Genomic DNA, 18,084 nt, shown 5'->3' on the forward strand with positions numbered 1-18,084 from the left:
CCACCCCTCACACATTCACACACACACACCTGATGGTCTTTCAGCAGAGTGAATAATTACCTTGCCAAAGGGCACCACTGTYATCCCTGGCTGGTATTTAAAGGCCTGTCACTGAATTTTAATCACACCTTTCCTCAGCTTCGCTTAGTTAAGTGGAAATGTCCTCTTTGTTGGCTGATCCAGAGATCAGAGACCTGATGCCTTCATCATAACCTACAGATAACACTGTCTTATTGGCTAACACAGACAGATATTAYCCTTAATGTCAACACTGTGAYGGACACATATCTCTCTTTGTTGTGCACAGATGAACAGTTGACCCCATTGAGACACACTGGAGTGGGCTCATATTGTTGGCACAGTAACATGATGTATTTATTGATCATTGTGGTCATGGTCATAATAGGTTTGATGGCCTTTAGGTTTGCTGTGACACTTCCATGACCAGAACAGAAAGCCAACTACATCCCAGAGGACTGAGTGATGTGAAATGTCCAAAGGAAACGTTAAGCAAATAGCAGCAATCAGAGATTTCAGYACCATGGACAGCAATTCTTTGAAAATGCATCTACAAGGTCAGTTGAAATGTAGCAGGATTATGAAACTAGTGACTAGCCTAGTATGTGACAACTAATTGTAGTTTAACTATATTGTTGATGGTAGTTCATGTTTCTATACTAAAGGCTTTGTTTTTCTCTTCACAAGAATAATAGGATAAAATAATGATTTACAGTGTCTGAAGCCATTGTGAAATGATTCTAATCTAATTAGTTGATTCAGTTTGACTCCACTGTATCCCCCGGGCTGTTCCTGTTCCTTTCCAACAATCTCTCATTGCATCACATACTCACACACGCAGGCCCGCACACATACAGTTTGAGTTTTTCTTTATCTTTCCATATCTGCAACTTTCCATTTGCTTTGTGGTCTCAGGGCACCATTGGAAAATGAGACCCTGGTCTCAATTGGGCTCCCCTGATTAAATAAAAGTTAATAAATTAAATAAAAAAGTTAATAAATAAAATACAAAACATTAAGAGCACCTTCCTCAATTCGTCAGGGCATGGACTCTACAAAGTCTCGAAAGCAGACCACCACATACCACCCTACCCCACCCTACCCCACCCTACCCCWTACACAAGTCATGTCTCAATTATCTCAAGGCTTAAAMATCCTTCTTTAACCTGTCTCCTCCCCTTCATCTACACTAAATGAAGTGGATTTAATAAGTGACAACAATAAGGGATCATAGCGTTCACCTGGATTCACCTGGTCAGTCTGTYATGGAAAGAGCAGGTGTTCCTAATGTTTTGTACACTTAGTGTATACCAACCCCCCTGCCCTTATTGTTCAGTATCCCTCTCTCCACCCCTCTTTCAACACAATGTATTTCCATCCCTCTCCCTCCTCAGTGTTCTTTTGGCCTGGCTCTCTCCCAGCCTCTGTCACTGCCTGTGTAAGTGGTGAATAGTGCATAAGGCCCAGTTAGTGTTCCATCAGGGGCATGGATACAGAGCTGGGGGATCATGGTGGCTCAGGCACAGAATCAGGCTGGCTATCTTGGCCTCTGTTTGTTCTTCCCTCCCACATATGAACCAGCTCTGAGGGCCTCTAATCTAACACACTGGGCTAATAACCTCCAGGCCCCACACACCCACTGCTCTGCATGATTGGAATGGCAGTCCAGAGAGACCATTAGAATGCTGGAACATGAAACCACTTAGAGCATTCGTGTGCAGGGCCGGTCCTAGCTTTTTGGGAGGCATCAGCGAGATTTGGTTTGGGGGCCCCCCACCTAGTGGGTCAAATGTTTCGAAATTTGAAAGTAGATTTTCTGAAAGTCTGTGCATTTTGCCACGGGCGGAGAGAAAATGTTGCAGTTTTAAAACTCATTTCAAGCAATTCTACTCATTGTGCCATGGGGCAGACAGAAAATGTTTCAGTTTTAAAGGTCATTTCCTGGAATTACCGTCTTCTGAACAGGGTTGGTACCCAGRTAACTGTAGCCTAATCAACTTACATAAGACTGGTGGTCTTAGAAGCCAAGCCACCGTGCCTGGTGTGTGGAAATAGATCCTAGGGMCAAATAGTGTCACAGCTCACCGATACAGCCGCTGATTATAGAAAGGATRGTCTTGATATTGGTATTAGTAAAGTGAATGGGATATAAAACCTGTAGATAAAGGAACCTGTGATAGATTTAGTATTGTTGGGTAACAGATACCTCTATGGAGGGATGATGTTGCAAATTGAGATACTACATTTGGGGTATTACAATTGAGGCCATGTTCCCAGGCAGGTGAGGTACAGTATTCTGTTGTTGACTCAGACAATAATGGGCAATCAGTGATTAGCTGGTAATATTATGCGTATAGAGGGCATGTTGGGTATAATTAGGAGGTGGGTGACTTATAGTACGCATGCCCTGCAAATAATCTCTCTCTCTCTCTCTCTCTCTCTCTCTCGCTCTCTCCCTTTCTCTGTTTCTCTCTCTCATTCGCTCTTCAAGTCTTGTCTTGCTCTTCGGATACACTTTTTCATAGCTCAAGGTTACTTGTGTGAATGTCTATTTATCACTTTTAGCTTTTCACGCCTCCCCCCACCTTCTCATGCCATCACTAGTTATTTTCTCAATTGACTATGGTCCTGTTCCCTATTACTCCTGCTGAAACGCCACTTCCMCAACCAGATGCTCGCACTCACAAATTGTTTTCTCTCCCAGAGAGCCAAAACGCCTCAGTCTGTGCCAGTACGACAACACTGGTGTCCGTTGTTTCTCTCCYTTTAGACTGTTCCATGTAAACTCKATTCACTCTATTCTCCTTCACCACTACCAGCTTCCTCTCTCCCTGTGTGTCAGCCACTACATTGCTGTTATATAGATTTCACATTCACAAGAACCCTGCCTTCCAAATTAGATTTCTATTCTTCTATCTTGTTGACTTTTTCCCTTTTCTTTCATCATCTCCAGCAAGGTTATCCTGAGGCAGGCGGYGCTTTTATGGAAACAAGGGGGCGTTGGCAGAGGGATGAGGAGATGGRGGAGAGGGGGATGGAGGAGAGGGGCTTCGCCGCCAGCCATGCCGTAATCGATCTTGTTTAAAGGGATGTAGTGAGCTGAAGGTTTGAACTCATCTCCTCGTTAACAGTTGTCTGGGATTTAATTAAGAAGCCSAACGGATTTAATGTCAATTACATTCCCAAAATGAAGGAGAGAGAAAAGTCACAAAGAAAGAAAGAAAGGAGAGGCTCATTAAAGGAGTTGCATGCATCATCCTAGTTGAAACATTACCCCCCTTTCTGTAGTTTATTTCTCTTTCCTCTTTCTCTCTCTCTTCGTGTCTCTGTAAGGGCCATTAGCACACATTGTCACATCTGTTCTTTGCCGTTGGCGCACAATATGAGTATATGCAAATTAGACCAAATAAAGATTTCATCGACATTGACACTTTCTGGCTTCCAGTGAATTTGTCAAGCGAAACAAGATATAAGACTGGAGCCTGTTTCTCTACAATTCAAGTGATAAGTTATTTTGTGTACTTTATTGATTTTTTGAATGTCGGAAACCACAATTAATGCCATCATATTATCCTTACGCTATATCATCAATATGACACTGAAACAAAATAATGTGAAAAGATAAAACAGACAACTYCACGGCATGACCCACATTAAATACAACTTTATTTAGGTCAGAGAACTTGTAGTTTGTATATGTATATACTGTATATATATATATATATCTCTCTCTGACGGTCAGTTCTGTTTCTATTGTGTGCTGAGAGGACAAGCATTGCCCTGTGGCCTATGGAAGGCCAACTGTCCACAAGTCTGTTGACACTCCATTGGACAACAATAAGACTGTCACCATAACAACACTGGCCATCCTACAGCAACATTCTCTCTTCTTCCAACCAGCAGCACCCTCTGTTTGAGCAGCCATAGAGGAGCATGGTGGAGTCTCAGTGATATATTGCTGTTAATTTGCGAGGATGGGGTGAGGATTGGAGCGAGGGACTGAGGAAGGTAGAGAGGCGGTACATGTGACCCAGCAGTCATAACAGTCCAGCAGTGTCTCTGTTAGTTTTCTAGTTGTCAGGAGGGGGTGGGGCTCCACCTCAAGGYGTTTTACTCCATGTCTCCTCTGAAAGTCCAGATGTCTTATCCAGATGCTACAGGGCTGGTGGAGGGATGGAGGTGAGTGGGGCGTCAGTAGGTTAGGCAAGGTTTGGCAACACCTCTAAGCCTGCTTTCCAGGAAGTCTTCTTGTCTTTAACATGACAGATTGGAAGGAGCTGAGGTAAAATACTTTGAATGGGGCGGGCGGGGGGGGGGGGGGCTAGGAGAAGGAGCACCCATACCAGCCTGTGTTTCTACAAGGGCTGGAGGTACTGTTTACATAATCTTCTTTGTTCATGTCTCTGTAGCACTGCGATGTGTGTGTGTTTGCGCCGGCATGTGTGTGTGTTCTCACTGTGAGGGTTCAGTTGGCCTCACTGTTAAGCCGAGAGATTAGCCAGATGAGCTCTGAGCTGGACTCTGGCGGGCGGGGATAGAGGGAGAGAAAGAGAGATGGATGAGGACCTGCCCACAGTGGAGTTCAGCGCCAGGGCAGGGGAGGTAGCCCCGACATAGGAACATGGGGGCATGGAGGTTAGGGGAGCTGGTCACAGTGAGAGGAGAGACACAGAGAGGATAGGAGGACATGTTGTGGGTAGGGAAAAGAGAGCCCAGATGGGCAGAGGGAGTAGGAAGAGGAGTGGGATGACTTTAGGCCAATGGCAGACTTCCACACACTAGTTGGTAAATCCCAACATTACAAACTGCGACATGAGGCTATACTTCCCTGCATGCCAACTCTGAGAGGGAGAGGGACAGGGTCTTGCCAGGCAGTACTTGCATCAGTTTACTGTGAGACAGGGAAGGTACTATGCTTACATGCACAATTCTGTTGGAGTATCTGGGTATTCAGATGAACTCTGTGGACCMCAGGAAGAGTAGCTGCTGCTTCTGCAAAAGCTACTGGGGATCATAATAAACAAACAAATCAACTGCACTTGGACTCTAATATGTTCTGAATACTGTCTACTGTTTGCATGCTTACTACTGTATAATGATATTCCATTGATGGTTGCATGAGGCACATTTTCCCAAAAGGTWGCAAGCACCAACAACTAATGCAGAGCMGTACATCATTTTTTGTCTTCAATCGCTTCCTTTCATGTTTAATTTGTTCCTAAGAGGTCCAAAACKGCCTCTTAACAATTGCAAWTATTCACCAGAAAGCTGTCATGCAAACAACAGTAATCTGAATGTAATGTTTACATGCCAAATACTGACTTAATAAATCCCAAACAAATTGTTTAGGAAAGGAGTATTGTACACTCGTTTCACTTGAAATGAGCTCATTCGGATTACTGGACTCTTCTTGTCCAATATGGGTGTTTACTTGTTTAATTCAGACTCATTGAATTCTGACTAATTCCAGATTATTAGTGTGCATTTAAACACAGCAGGTGTGACTATGAGGATTGACTGTGACACTAGTGATTTAAACCAGACAGATCTATTTTACAAACATCTCGACAAGGGAGAACCACCACAGACAAACCACTGCATATTGTCTTTTCAAGTAAAACATTTGCTCAGAGGAAAACCAAATCACCAGTAAGCATCAGGGGTCTGAAGTGTAGATTGGGGTTTATGCGTCTGAATAAACAGTAATATCTTAGAAGATAATTTAGTCTTTGTGATGTTAGTGGTTAATGTTCCCTGCTGGACCCTGCAGGGCTGTTGTAGCAGCAGCAGAGACAGGCAGCCTGAGAGAGGCAGCAACGGCAGCAGAGAGAGGCAGCCTGAGAGAGGCAGCAACGGCAGCAGAGAGAGGCAGCCTGAGAGAGGCAGCAACGGCAGCAGCCTAACAGAGATGTTGTGGTTATGGCCTCATAAAGACAGGGGCTACCCAACTCTTTAACAGTAAATTAAACACCCAGACACTTTGATGTTCAGATCTCACTTACAGTACTTCCCATATATAGCCTTGTGAGTGAGCCTTTCTCTCTTTTATTCTGTCTCTCTCTTCTATTCTACCTACAGTCAAATTGCTCCATCTCTACCTGACGTGATGCTCCCGTACCCCCCACAGGAGGAGGACTTTATAGTGAGTGGTTCCTGATCCAAGTCACACACTGGCCTCCCAGGCATCAGTGCTACAGAAACCCCACTAAGCTCCCTCCAGACCAATCAGAGCACAGCAGTGCCAAAGGCCATGGGGTTCAATCACTTCTGTTACGTTGAGGTTTTTCCTTTTTACAAATACATTAGTAATACCATATATTATGCATTCAGTGTTCAAAGTATGACACCTGCCATTGGAAAATACATAGTCAGGAAATCATCACGTAGTCTATATAGGTGCTATGAGTCAATTTACAAACAGCCCATATTGTCAGTACATAATCAGTTGTCCCTAAATGAGATATATACAGTATTTTGTCTAGTGTTGTTGTTTGTGAAATGGACATGAGTTCAGCCAGCCAGTGGCTATTCATCTTGATGAGAGAGCTGTTAACTGAGGGCCAAGCTGCTGGGTCAGGGAGCCATAACACAACTATCCACTATACCCCTCGCTGTGCCCATCGCTGTACCCCTCGCTGTGCTCCTCGCTCGCATCCTAATAATCCTAACTTGATTTCCAGGAATACATTTCGCCCTCTCTCGGTGAAGCCTTAATTAGTTTTATTTTAATTTATTCCAGATAAYGATCAGACTTTWGTGAACACACAGCGTTTGTCAGGAAAGAGAAATCTCCCACACACAGCCGAAGTTATCAAAGCTTGAAATCAGGAATCCTGACTGCAACAAAATGTAATCTTTTTCATACAGAGGGGACAATAGAAGGAGCTGAATACTCTACATCTCCTTCTCTCTCCTCCACTTTAATTAAAAGAGCTCTCTGAATCTCATTTCTCCGCCTCTCCCTCTCCCACTTTCGTGCTCACGCTCTCTCTCTCTCTCGCTCTCGCTCTCTCTCTCTCTCGCTCTCGCTCTCTCTCTCCCCCTTCCCTCTCTATCATGTGTGGAGAGGCAAGTGCCTATCTCTATGCAGAATGAAGTTATTTCTCTCACGTTGAACTTAAGCCCTGTCCCATATTTTTGTCTGGCGATTGCTTTTGCTTTCTCTCTTTGCTCTTTCTTTCTTTGATAGAATGTCATACCTTTAGAATAAACATTGGGTGGGATAGCCTATCGGGATGACATAGGGGTGGAGAGAGAGGGGTGGGATATGGGAGCAGTGGGAAAGATTGGGACAAGGGTCCATACAGAAACAAATGGAAGATGCCCTTTTGAAAGTAGAGTGCTACCTCACCTGAATGACAGTGTGCAGTAGTTCACGAAAACATTCATAGATGTTTGTAGGTGTTTTCTGTATTTAGCAAAGTAGGTAGCGAAATTAGAGGTTTGAGTTGAGGTAAACGTGTGTGATGATGTTGGGCGTGCTAGTTACTACTGTTCCTGTCGATGAATGCTTCATGACAGCACTCTAAATATCAATGCCTCACTGTGTGCATACTGTATTTGTTGCATATATACGTTTTTACAGGGTACAGTAGTCTGGCTACAGCGAGGGGTTGTCTGGTGAGGCGTTGCAGCAAATTACATAAAACGTTTAATCCAGCTCATTCTGGTGGCCCCTCACCCTACAGAGTCACTCCTSCCCTCGTCCCTCCTCTCCCCCTCCTGTGTGTCCCCCTCTAACCCGAGGGCAGGTAGGGCATCTCGTTGTGGTAGTTGTAGTCCGGGCAGACCTTCTGGACCAGGCGGTAGTCTGTACTGTAGAAGGAGATGTAGATACAGATGACCTTGAAGGGCTTGGAACAGATCCAGGAGACATGGCTCTGTGTCTGCTCCTGGAAGCAGGTCTTGGACGGGTCGTAGTTGCACAGCGACGTGCGCTTGCTGCGGTCCACCTTCTCATAGTCCACGCGGCAGTTGAAGATCTTAGAGTCCTTGGGGTAGACCACGCTCTGGCGCTCCAGGTCAAACTCCACCGCCTTGACCGGCGGCACCAGGCTGACTGAGATGTTGCCCTGGCCCGTGGAGTTGTGGCGGAAGTAGACGCTGAACGTTCCGTTGCCATGGTCTACGATCTTGCCGGTAATCAGCAGGTTGAGACGCACCGTCTTGATATTAGAGTAAAAGTCTCCCCAGCCAAACATCTTCTTGAACTTGCCCGTCTTGACGATGGGCCGGCGTTTGACGCGGGAGGAAGAGGAGGTGTCTGGCTTCATCAGGTCACTACCCAGCATCTCCCAGAACTCCTGCTTGGAGAAGGGAATGGGTGAGCGGTAGGGCAGCTCCAGGGAGGTGGCATTGGCTGCCCGACTTTTACTCTGGAGCATCCAGCGACTCAGGGGGGAAAGGGGAGTCTGACTCCCCAGGAGACCCACCGTCTTAGAGGACGACCCGTCTGCTGAGGAGCTCTTGGGGCTTGGAGAGTCATCTTCTTGACCCAGGGCCAGCTGGAGATAAAGAGGGATAGGGAGAGAGAGAATGAGAAAAAGAGAGGGTGAAAGAGAGAGAGGGGCAGTGTGTGTTTGAGAGAGCAAGAGAGTGTGAGAGAGAGAGGGGGAGAGGGTGTGTGAAAGAGAAAAAGGGAGAGAGAGAGAGAGAAAAGAGAGATGGAAAGAGGAGAAAAAAGGGGAGTTATTATGAAGGGAGTAAGAAACAAGGACAGAAAAGGAATGAAAGATGTAATCGATACTTAATTTAGCTCCTGGTGCTATAGATATCAACTGTGACATTCTATCAATGTTGTACTGTTATAAATKAATGTTTGAGTATGCAGGTATATATGTTGTGCTGTTACATTCTGGTGTCTATTCAGGTTGAGAACAGATATACCTTAATGTCTGGTTTTCAGAGAAGCTATATTGCTCCCCAAGCAGCAGATGAAATAGAAATCGACTCCTATACCTTCAGCTACTTGAGAGGCCTGGGGGGATGAAGGTAGAGATTTAAGCCCCATAGTGCAGGCCTGAGTGGAGAAACAATTATTGCTTCGGTGCCTTCGGTGTGGGGTYGGAGGAGGGGCAGGCGAATAAACCTTGATGTGCAATTAAGGTTTTTTATGTTTTAATTAAAAAATCTGTATTGGCACACACACAAAACTGTCAGATGTTAACAGTGAGTGAGGAGAAAGGAGAGAGAGAGATAAGACAGTCGTGCTCGGCTCAGCCGTGGCTTTGTGGAGTGTGTGTGAGAGCAGGCTGTAATGGGTAATTATTAGATGGTAATGATCTATTAACAGGTAGGCACTGTCGCCTGTTGGAGCCCGGAGTGCTCTTCTGTCCTTTTGATCTAACCGTGGAGAGGATAGGAGTCTGTTTGTGTCGCCGTTCCTCTGTTTGTGTTAGTGTCATTATGCAATGGATGGTTGCCGGAATGTGTGTGGACAGTACCCTATTAGCGAGCATAAGTGTGTGTGTGTATTTGTATGTTGTGTGTGTTGTTGTGGCATCTCTCTCTCTCTCTCTCTCTCTCTCTCCTGCCAGATAGAGCAGGGTTTCTCCCAGTGATCCCACTGTTATACAGTGATTCATAATGCATGCTGCTCTGTCTGTGCTCTGATCCATCCACTGTTTTGAGTGTCAGGGCTTCCTTATACCGGCTTAGTCAAATTATTACGTTTTACTCATTCTTACTCCATTTTATACAGATTTCTACAGGCTCACTCAGATTGTTTCTCTTGCATTTCAGACAGTCTTGTAATATTGATTTTCTGTCGCTCTAAAACATGTATTTTCCTTTCATAACAACTTGCATTGCAGCAGTCTGTAGAGATATCCCACTGATGTTGTTGTGTTATGGTCTAGCTATGGACTCAGACTCTGGAGGAGCTGAGGAGTCCCCAGACCTCAGCCTTTCTCTCTGGTCCCTCTAGGGCTGTTTGAGTAACCTGGGCTGGGCCACAGTCAACACTACACACCCCTGGTCTGGGTACCTGGGCTGGGCCACAGTCAACACTACACACCCCTGGTCTGGTTACCTGGGCTGGCCACAGTCAAGACTACACACCCCTGGTCTGGGTACCTGGGCTGGGCCACAGTCAACACTACACACCCCTGGTCTGGGTACCTGGGCTGGGCCACAGTCAACACTACACACCCCTGGTCGGGTACCTGGGCTGGGCCACAGTCAACACTACACACCCCTGGTCTGTTTACCTGGGCTGGGCCACAGTGATCACGTTCTTCACATGATCTTCCATGTTTCCCACAGGAGCTGACCCTCATTCAGACACAAACACATCAACCTGACAAGGAACCCTGTTGGCTAAAATGTGATATTATTTGACATTTCTGATAGCGTCCCTGAGAATCCCTCCTTGGCTTCATTAATAATGAATAAAATACATGGAGCAGAACACATATTGATTTGAATCTATTCAGAAGCCTTCTCTTGCCTGCGAGTGCGTGCCAGGCGCTGTGACTGTGATTGCAAAAACACTATTCCCCCTTGTCCCTGAATGATGTGCCACTTTGGGTTTGACTCCTCTCCCTTCATGGGACGGTGTCTGGTGGGCAAAGAGCAGCACGCTGCCGGTCTGCCAGTCTCCCTAGGTGGCACTGCAGAGTCTCAGTGGTGGCCATCACAGTGCCCTCCAGGGTTGTGTGGAATGTGCCACTGTATGAATCTTTATGACACTCTGTCTCTTGTGTTTACATTGAGCTCATTTCCCAGACACTCAGTGATTCAGTGACTCAGACAGGCAGTGCCGGCAAGGAGAAGAGCTGAACAACAAACACATTGCCCCCTCTATAATACAAATCTCACTGAGCCATAACTTGCATGAGATGTGTTCGTTTAAGGAGCTGAATATGGAAACAGAGCATTCGGGTGAGACAGGACGTGTGTGTTAGAGGTTAGGGAAGAGAGAGTGCTTCTGTAGAACAAACGATTTGAAGTGCACAGTGTCAGTGTGGGAGACATGTTAGAACGGGCTTCATGGATGATTACTGGGTAATAAAACAATGAGGATGAGACCCCTCGCTTTAGAGCAGATGGTTAATGGCTTGAAGGAACGCTTGTGAGAAGTGAGTCACCGTGCTGAAGGTTATACCATGGCCTGCTTATGTTGAGGGATGTCTGAAGTGAAAGATGGAAACACATGCTATGGGGCTGAATAGTGCTGTATAAGACTGACATAGCATGGCACAGCAGTTGAAGAAGATTAATAGACCTGTTTAACAGCAGCTGTATTAGGCTGAGTTGTAATCCGAGGAACAATGTTGGTGTTAGGTTTCAAAGTACTTATGAAGCTTCATAAAGAGTGCTTATCAGCCCGATCTGAGCTACACAAAGCTGAAAGAGGGCGAAGGTGCAATCAGTCAGAGTCTGGGTTGTTGGCGGGGGGTGATTTTGTCGTCTGTCTGTCATGTGTGAGTCAGTGACATGGTTGGAGGGAATGTGGGGGGTCTGCAGGCTCCATCACTGTGGTAATTTTGACGCATTAAGCGTTAGTGAGTACAGGCCTGGGGCCTCTCTCCGGCAGGGGGTAGAGGAACGGGAGAGGATGAGAGGAGGAAATGATCAACAAGAGCCCACCAGCTCCACAGGAAATATTAAGACTATTAAAGTGACAGTTACCACATTTTACACTCCTGTTCCCCTGGCGTCCAGGCACAGTTGCTAAAAGCCAGAACAGAGATTATGGAGAAAGTTAGCTCAAATCTCTGAACTAACTGTTCTGTTCTGTCACAGTGCTCAGGTGGTGATGAGAGGCCATGGTGTCAACTAGGAGAAATACTGCTACTGAAAATAGAGAGTTTTACCTATTCAGATGTGTCTTCTCACAATATCACATGTATAGAGATGGTGTATATGGTATTTGATCATATAGAGGCACACAGCAGGTGTTTTTGCAGCACATCCTTCTCCTGGCAGCAGATGGCTTCAATAAGCTCTCAATTTTCCTCTGGCTGTTGAGTTGAAAATCTTCATCTCTAATATGACATACATTTTTAATTAACGGCTCAAGCGCCTGCTCAGATTCAGAGTGTTCTCCGACGCTTTGTGTTTTTCCCTCCCACCAAACATCCAGACCTAATGTGTTCACTGTAGGAATATTCTCCTTCTGTACATGATTAAAATCGGAGAGCGGCTGTGCCCTTATAACTAATTATTCCACTGGCTAGCGTGGACGGGAGGGCGGGGGAGGGAAAGGTAATTTCACAAAAACAAGGCGTTTGACTCTTAATTAATAATTTACGTCAGCTTCAAGGGATCACCGGAGCTTAGCTCTGCGCTGGGTGGATGAACTCACTCAATTCAGCTCTGCGCTGGGTGGATGAACTCACTAAATTCAGCTCTGCGCTGGGTGATGAACTAACTACATTCAGCTCTATGCTGGTGGATGAACTCACTACATTCAGCTCTTGGTGGGTGATGAACTCACTACATTCAGCTCTATGCGGTGATGAACTCACTAAATCTTCAGCTCTGCGCTGCTGGATGACCACTAATTCAGCCTGCGCTGGGTGATGAACTCACTAATTCAGCTCTGCGCTGGGTGGATGAACTCACTAATTCAGCTCTATGCTGGGCTGGATGTCACTATTCAGCTCTGCGCTGTGGGAACTCACTAATTCAGCTCTGCGCTGGGTGGATGAACTCACACATTCAGCTTGCTGGTGGGATGAACTACTAATTCAGCTCTGCGCTGGTGGATGAACTCACTAATTCAGCTCTTGCTGGGTGGAGAACTCACTACATTCAGCTCTATGCTGGGTGGATGAACTCACTAAATTCAGCTCTGCGCTGGGTGGATGAACTCACTAAATTCAGCTCTGCGCTGGGTGGATGAACTCACTACATTCAGCTCTATGCTGGGTGGAGAACTCACTACATTACTCTCTATGCTGGGGATGAACTCACTACATTAAGCCTCTATGCTGGGTGGATAACTCACTACATTCAGGCTCTGATGCGGTGGATGAACTCACTACATTCAGCCTTCTATGCTGCGTGGATGAAACTCACGTACATTCAGCTCATCTGTGGCGGATGAACTCACGACATTCAGCTCTATGCTGGGTGGATTAACTCACTTACATTCAGCAACTTTTCTCTCTGTTTTTGAGCTCCTTACTCATTTTGGACAAGTTCAGTTCTACCATCCCACTGGACCTGCAGCTTCATTTAGTATGCTGAGGGAGAGACCTTGCTCTGAATTGGCTATCAAATTTGTACATTATAAGATATCGACAAGGCGGCTGAGTGGAGTGCGGTGCTGGAGCAGGATTGCAGGAGGAGAGCGAGAGCAGTGGTTGATGGGATAGAACTGATTAAAGCAGAGTTCTGCTACTGTATATGCCCACCTGTCTGAGAGGACCTGAGAGGGGACTGGACTCTCTCTCTCTCTCCCTCTACCTCCCTCCCTTTCTCTCTCCCTCCCTCTAACTCTCTCTAACACACTCTCTCTCTGTGGTGATGCACTGTGGAATACCGGGCTTAACTTTCATTTGAGGTCATATCAGTGGACATAGTTAATACTATCTGTCTTTTGTGTCTGGTTATATTGCAAACACAAACATCAACAGTGTKTGGACATCTCCATCAACATTGTCATGGCTCCAACCTACATCATTCATCTCCTTTAAGCTCAGTCTGTTCTAGAACAGTAAACAGAAAACCCTTCCAGAGCAGAGCACTACCCTTGGAGACATATAGTACTGTAGTCCTTCAGATCACTTCAACATCTCGGGACTATACCCTGGAGGCCCCTGAGTCAGCTGGTTGTTGGAGTGGGTAGTTACGTCTTTTCTCCCTCCCTACTGTAACCAAACAGCCCGTCACAGACTGGTGAGGTCAGCAGAAGCCCCATCACCCCCTGATGATTTCACCAGGAGCCCCCGTCACAGCCTGGTGAGGTCAGCATGGGACCCATAGCCCACTGCATCATCAGGAGGACATCACTAGTGGTCTCTTTGTAGTAGCAGATGGTGACAGATGTCCCCTCTTCAAATAAACCTGCTTCTATTTCCAGTAAAAAGGAGTTCCGCCACCGTCCGCTCTCTAAAGCTGTTTGTTCTTGAGATAACTTTTTATTTACATAAATAAAAGTATATTCAGCACAAATAGGAAGCTCTCGAGTGGCTAGCATTCTCAGAGGAATAAAATTGTGTGACGCTTCCTTCCTAATAATCAAAGGTGAAATTGCTTCTAATTCTTTGGAATTAGAGCCAATTTATGCTTGATCTGAAAATGTGGTCGGAGGCTTCGTATGGAGGGTGTGACGCAATTGCAGAGTCTCCAGATGCATGCAGAGACCAAATCAAGCTCTGTACGGCATTGCTGCGTGCTCTCAAATGTTTTAACAATGCGGAGGGCTCTGTATAGCTCCACATTGACATGATTGGTTGACAGCAGAGCTGTTGTGAAGGAAGTTGTCAAGGAAGTGAGTTTGTGTTTATATAGGACCTCCCGCCCCAACCTACTGTCAACCAATCATGTCAATGTGGAGCTATACAAAGCCATCCGCATTGTTAAAATATTTGAGAGCACGGATGCTTGCTCTGACTTCTGCGGAGGCCGCATCGCAGTAAATGCTGTAAGGTCACAGCAGATGTCTCTTATACACATCTAGATGTGTATAAGAGACAGATACAAAGCCATCCGCATTGTTAAAATATTTGAGAGCACGGATGCTTGCTCTGACTTCTGCGGAGGCCGCATCGCAGTAAATACTGTATTGTCAATACAGATGACGGTTTGTCCTGTCTCTTATACACATCTAGATGTGTATAAGAGACAGCCCTAATATCTCCCACCTTATTTCCCTCTCTCCCCCTCTTGTCATCTCTCTCTCTCTCCCTCCCTCTAACTCTCTCTAACACACTCTCTCTCTGTGGTGATGCACTGTACACATCTAGATGTGTATAAGAGACAGCTGTAATATCTTATGTTTCACAGAGTCGTGGCTGAACGACGACATGGATAATATAGAGTTGGCTGGGTTTTCCGTGCATCGGCAAGACAGTTACCTCCGGTAAGACGAGGGGTGGTGGTCTGTGTCAATTTGTCAATAACAGCTGGTGCGTGGTCTCTAATATTGAGGAAGTCTCTAGGTTTTGCTCACCTGAGGTAGAGTACATCATGATAAGCTGTAGACCACACTATCTACTAAGAGAGTTTTCATCTATATTTTTCGTAGCTGTCTATTTACCACCAAAAACCGATGCTGGCACTAAGACTGCACTCAACGAGATGTATAAGGCCATAAGCAAACAAGAAAATGCTCATCCAGAAGCGGTGCTCCTAGTGGCCGGGGAATTTAATGCAGGAAATCTTAAATCCGTTTTACCTAATTTCTACCAGCATGTCACATGTGCAACCAGTGGAAAAACAATTCTAGACCACCTTTACTCCACGCACAGAGACCCGTACAAAGCTCTCCCTCGCCATCCATTTGGCAAATCTGACCATAATTCTATCCTACTGATTCCTGCGTACTAGCAAAAACTAAAGCAGGAAGTACCAATGACTGGCTCAATACGGAAGTGGTCAGATGATGCGGATGCTAAGTTACAGGACTGTTTTGCTAGCACAAACTGGAATATGTTGACTTCCGAGTGGCGCAGCGGTCTAAGGCACTGCCTCTCAGTGCTAGAGGCATCACTACAGATCTTGGTTCGATTCCAGACTGTATCACAACCGGCCGTGATTGGGAGTCCCACAGGGCGGCGCACAATTGGCCCAGTTTTGTTTGGGTAGCCCATCATTGTAAATATGAATTTGTTTTTAACTGACTTGCTTAAAAAAAATACAAATTCTGGGATTCATCCGATGGCATTGAGTAGTATACCACCTCACCCACCGGCTTCATCAATAAGTGCATTGATCATGTCGTCCCCACAATGACCGTACGTACATATCCCAACCAGAAGCCATGGATTACAGGCAACATTCGCACCGAACTAAAGGCTAGAGCTGCCGCTTTCAAGGAGCAGGACACTTATAAGAAATCCCGCTACGCCCTCCGACGAACCATAAAACAGGCAAGCGTCAATACAGGACTAAGATTGAATCCTACTACACCGGCTCTGTGAACGTTGGATGTGGAAGGGCTTGCATAATATTACTGACTACAATGGGAAACCCAGCCGCGAGCTGCCCAGTGACACGAGCCTACCAGACAGGCTATATGCAATTTATGCTCGCTTTAAGGCAAATAACACTGAAGCATGCATGAGAGCACCAGCTGTTTCAGACGACTGTGTGATTACACTCTCCATAGCGGATGTGAGTAAGACCTTTAAACAAATCAACATTCACAAGGCCGCGGGCCAGACTGATTACCAGGACGTGTACTCAGAGCATGCGCAGACCAACTGGCAAGTGTCTTCACAGACATTTTCAACCTCTTTCTGACCGAGTCTGTAATACCTACGTGTTTCAAGCCGACCACTATAGTCCCTGTGCCCAAGAACACTAAGGTAACCTGCCTAAATGACTATCGCCCCATAGCACTCACGTCTGTAGCCATGAAGTGCTTGAAAGGCTGGTCATGACTCACATCAACACCATCATCCCGGATACCCTAAACCCACTCCAATTCGCATACCGCTCCAACAGATCCACAGATGACGCAATCTCAATTGCACTCCACACTGCCCTTTTCCACCTGGACAAAAGGAACACCTATGTGAGAATGCTGTTAATTGACTACAGCTCAGCATTCAACACCATAGCACCCACAAAGCTCATCACTAAGTTAAGGACGCTGGGACTAAACACCTCCCTCCACAACTAGATCCTGGACTTCCTGATGGGCTACCCCCAGGTGGTAAGGATAGGCAACAACACATGTGCTACGCTGATCCTCAACACGGGGGCACCTTAGGGGTGCATTCTTAGTCCCCTCCTGTACTCCCTGTTCACCCACGACTGCGTGGCCAAGCACGACACCACCATTAAGTTAGCTGACAACACAGCGATGGTAGGCCTGATCACCGACAACGATGAGACAGCCTATAGGGAGGAGGGCAGAGACCTGGCAGTGTTGTGCCAGGACAATAGCCTCTCCCTTAACATGAGCAAGACAAAGAAGCTGATCGTGGACTACAGGAAAAGGAGGGCCGAACACTCCCCCATTTACATCAATGTGGCTGTAGTAGAGCGGCTCGAGAGCTTCAAGTTCATCACCAAAAAACGATTATTTTCCAAACACAGTGAAGAGGGCACGACAACGCCTATTCCCCCTCAGGAGACTGAAAAGATTTGGCATGGGTCCCAGATCCTCATAAGGTTCTACAGCTGCACAATCGAGAGGATCCTGACCGGTCTGGTATGGTAACTGCTCGGCATCCGACCGTAAGGCACTACAGAGGGTAGTGCGTATGTCCCAGTACATCACAGGGGCCAAGCTTCCTGCCATCCACAACCTATATACTAGGCAGTGTCAGAGGAAGGCCCAAAAAATTGTCAGACTCCAGACACCCTAGTCATGTTCACTCTGCTACCGCACGGCAAGCGGTACCAGAACGCCAAGTCTAGGTCCAAAAGGCTCCTTAACTGCTTTTACCCCCAAACCATAAGACTGCTGAACAATGAATCAAATGGCTTCCCAGACTATTTGCATTGACCCTCACCCTCCTCCCTTTTTTTTTATATGGCTGCTACTCGCTGCTTATTATCTATGCATAGTTATGTTAGCCCTACCTTCATGTACATATTACTTCAAGTACCTCGACTAACCTGTACCCCCGCACATTGACTTGGTACCGGTGTTCCTTTTTTTACTTTTGTTTATTAGGTAAATATTTTCTTAACTCTTATTTTCTTCAAACTGCATTGTTGGTTTAGGGCTTGTAAGTAAGAATTTCACGGTAAGATCTACATCTGTAAAATTTGATTTGACAATTGCGCTTGTGCAGAAAAGTGTTTTCTGTCTGTGGACAGGCAGCTTTGTGCCTGTCTGGTGATGTGTCACAGAGCACAATCTTCCTCTACCCATCATGCCTCTCTCTACTGCTGTATGTCAGTCAGTCAGGCAGCAGGGGATGCTGAGGGCCTGGGGGGCTG

General features: G+C 46.1%; 1 protein-coding gene across 1 annotated transcript in view; it reads right to left on the reverse strand.

The window, feature by feature from the left end:
- Window positions 1-2,500: 2,500 nt before the first annotated feature.
- Window positions 2,501-18,084, reverse strand: part of LOC112078151 (neurexophilin-1-like) — a 22,436-nt gene continuing 6,852 nt past the window's right edge. Inside the window, exon 2 of the mRNA XM_024144470.2 lies at window positions 2,501-8,522. Coding sequence (XP_024000238.1) covers window positions 7,755-8,522 — 768 coding nt within the window. The 3' untranslated portion in view covers window positions 2,501-7,754. The remainder of the gene's footprint in view (window positions 8,523-18,084) is intronic.

The sequence above is a fragment of the Salvelinus sp. IW2-2015 genome, unplaced genomic scaffold (genome assembly GCF_002910315.2).
Source record: "Salvelinus sp. IW2-2015 unplaced genomic scaffold, ASM291031v2 Un_scaffold5317, whole genome shotgun sequence".
Classification (NCBI taxonomy): Eukaryota; Metazoa; Chordata; class Actinopteri; order Salmoniformes; family Salmonidae; genus Salvelinus; species Salvelinus sp. IW2-2015.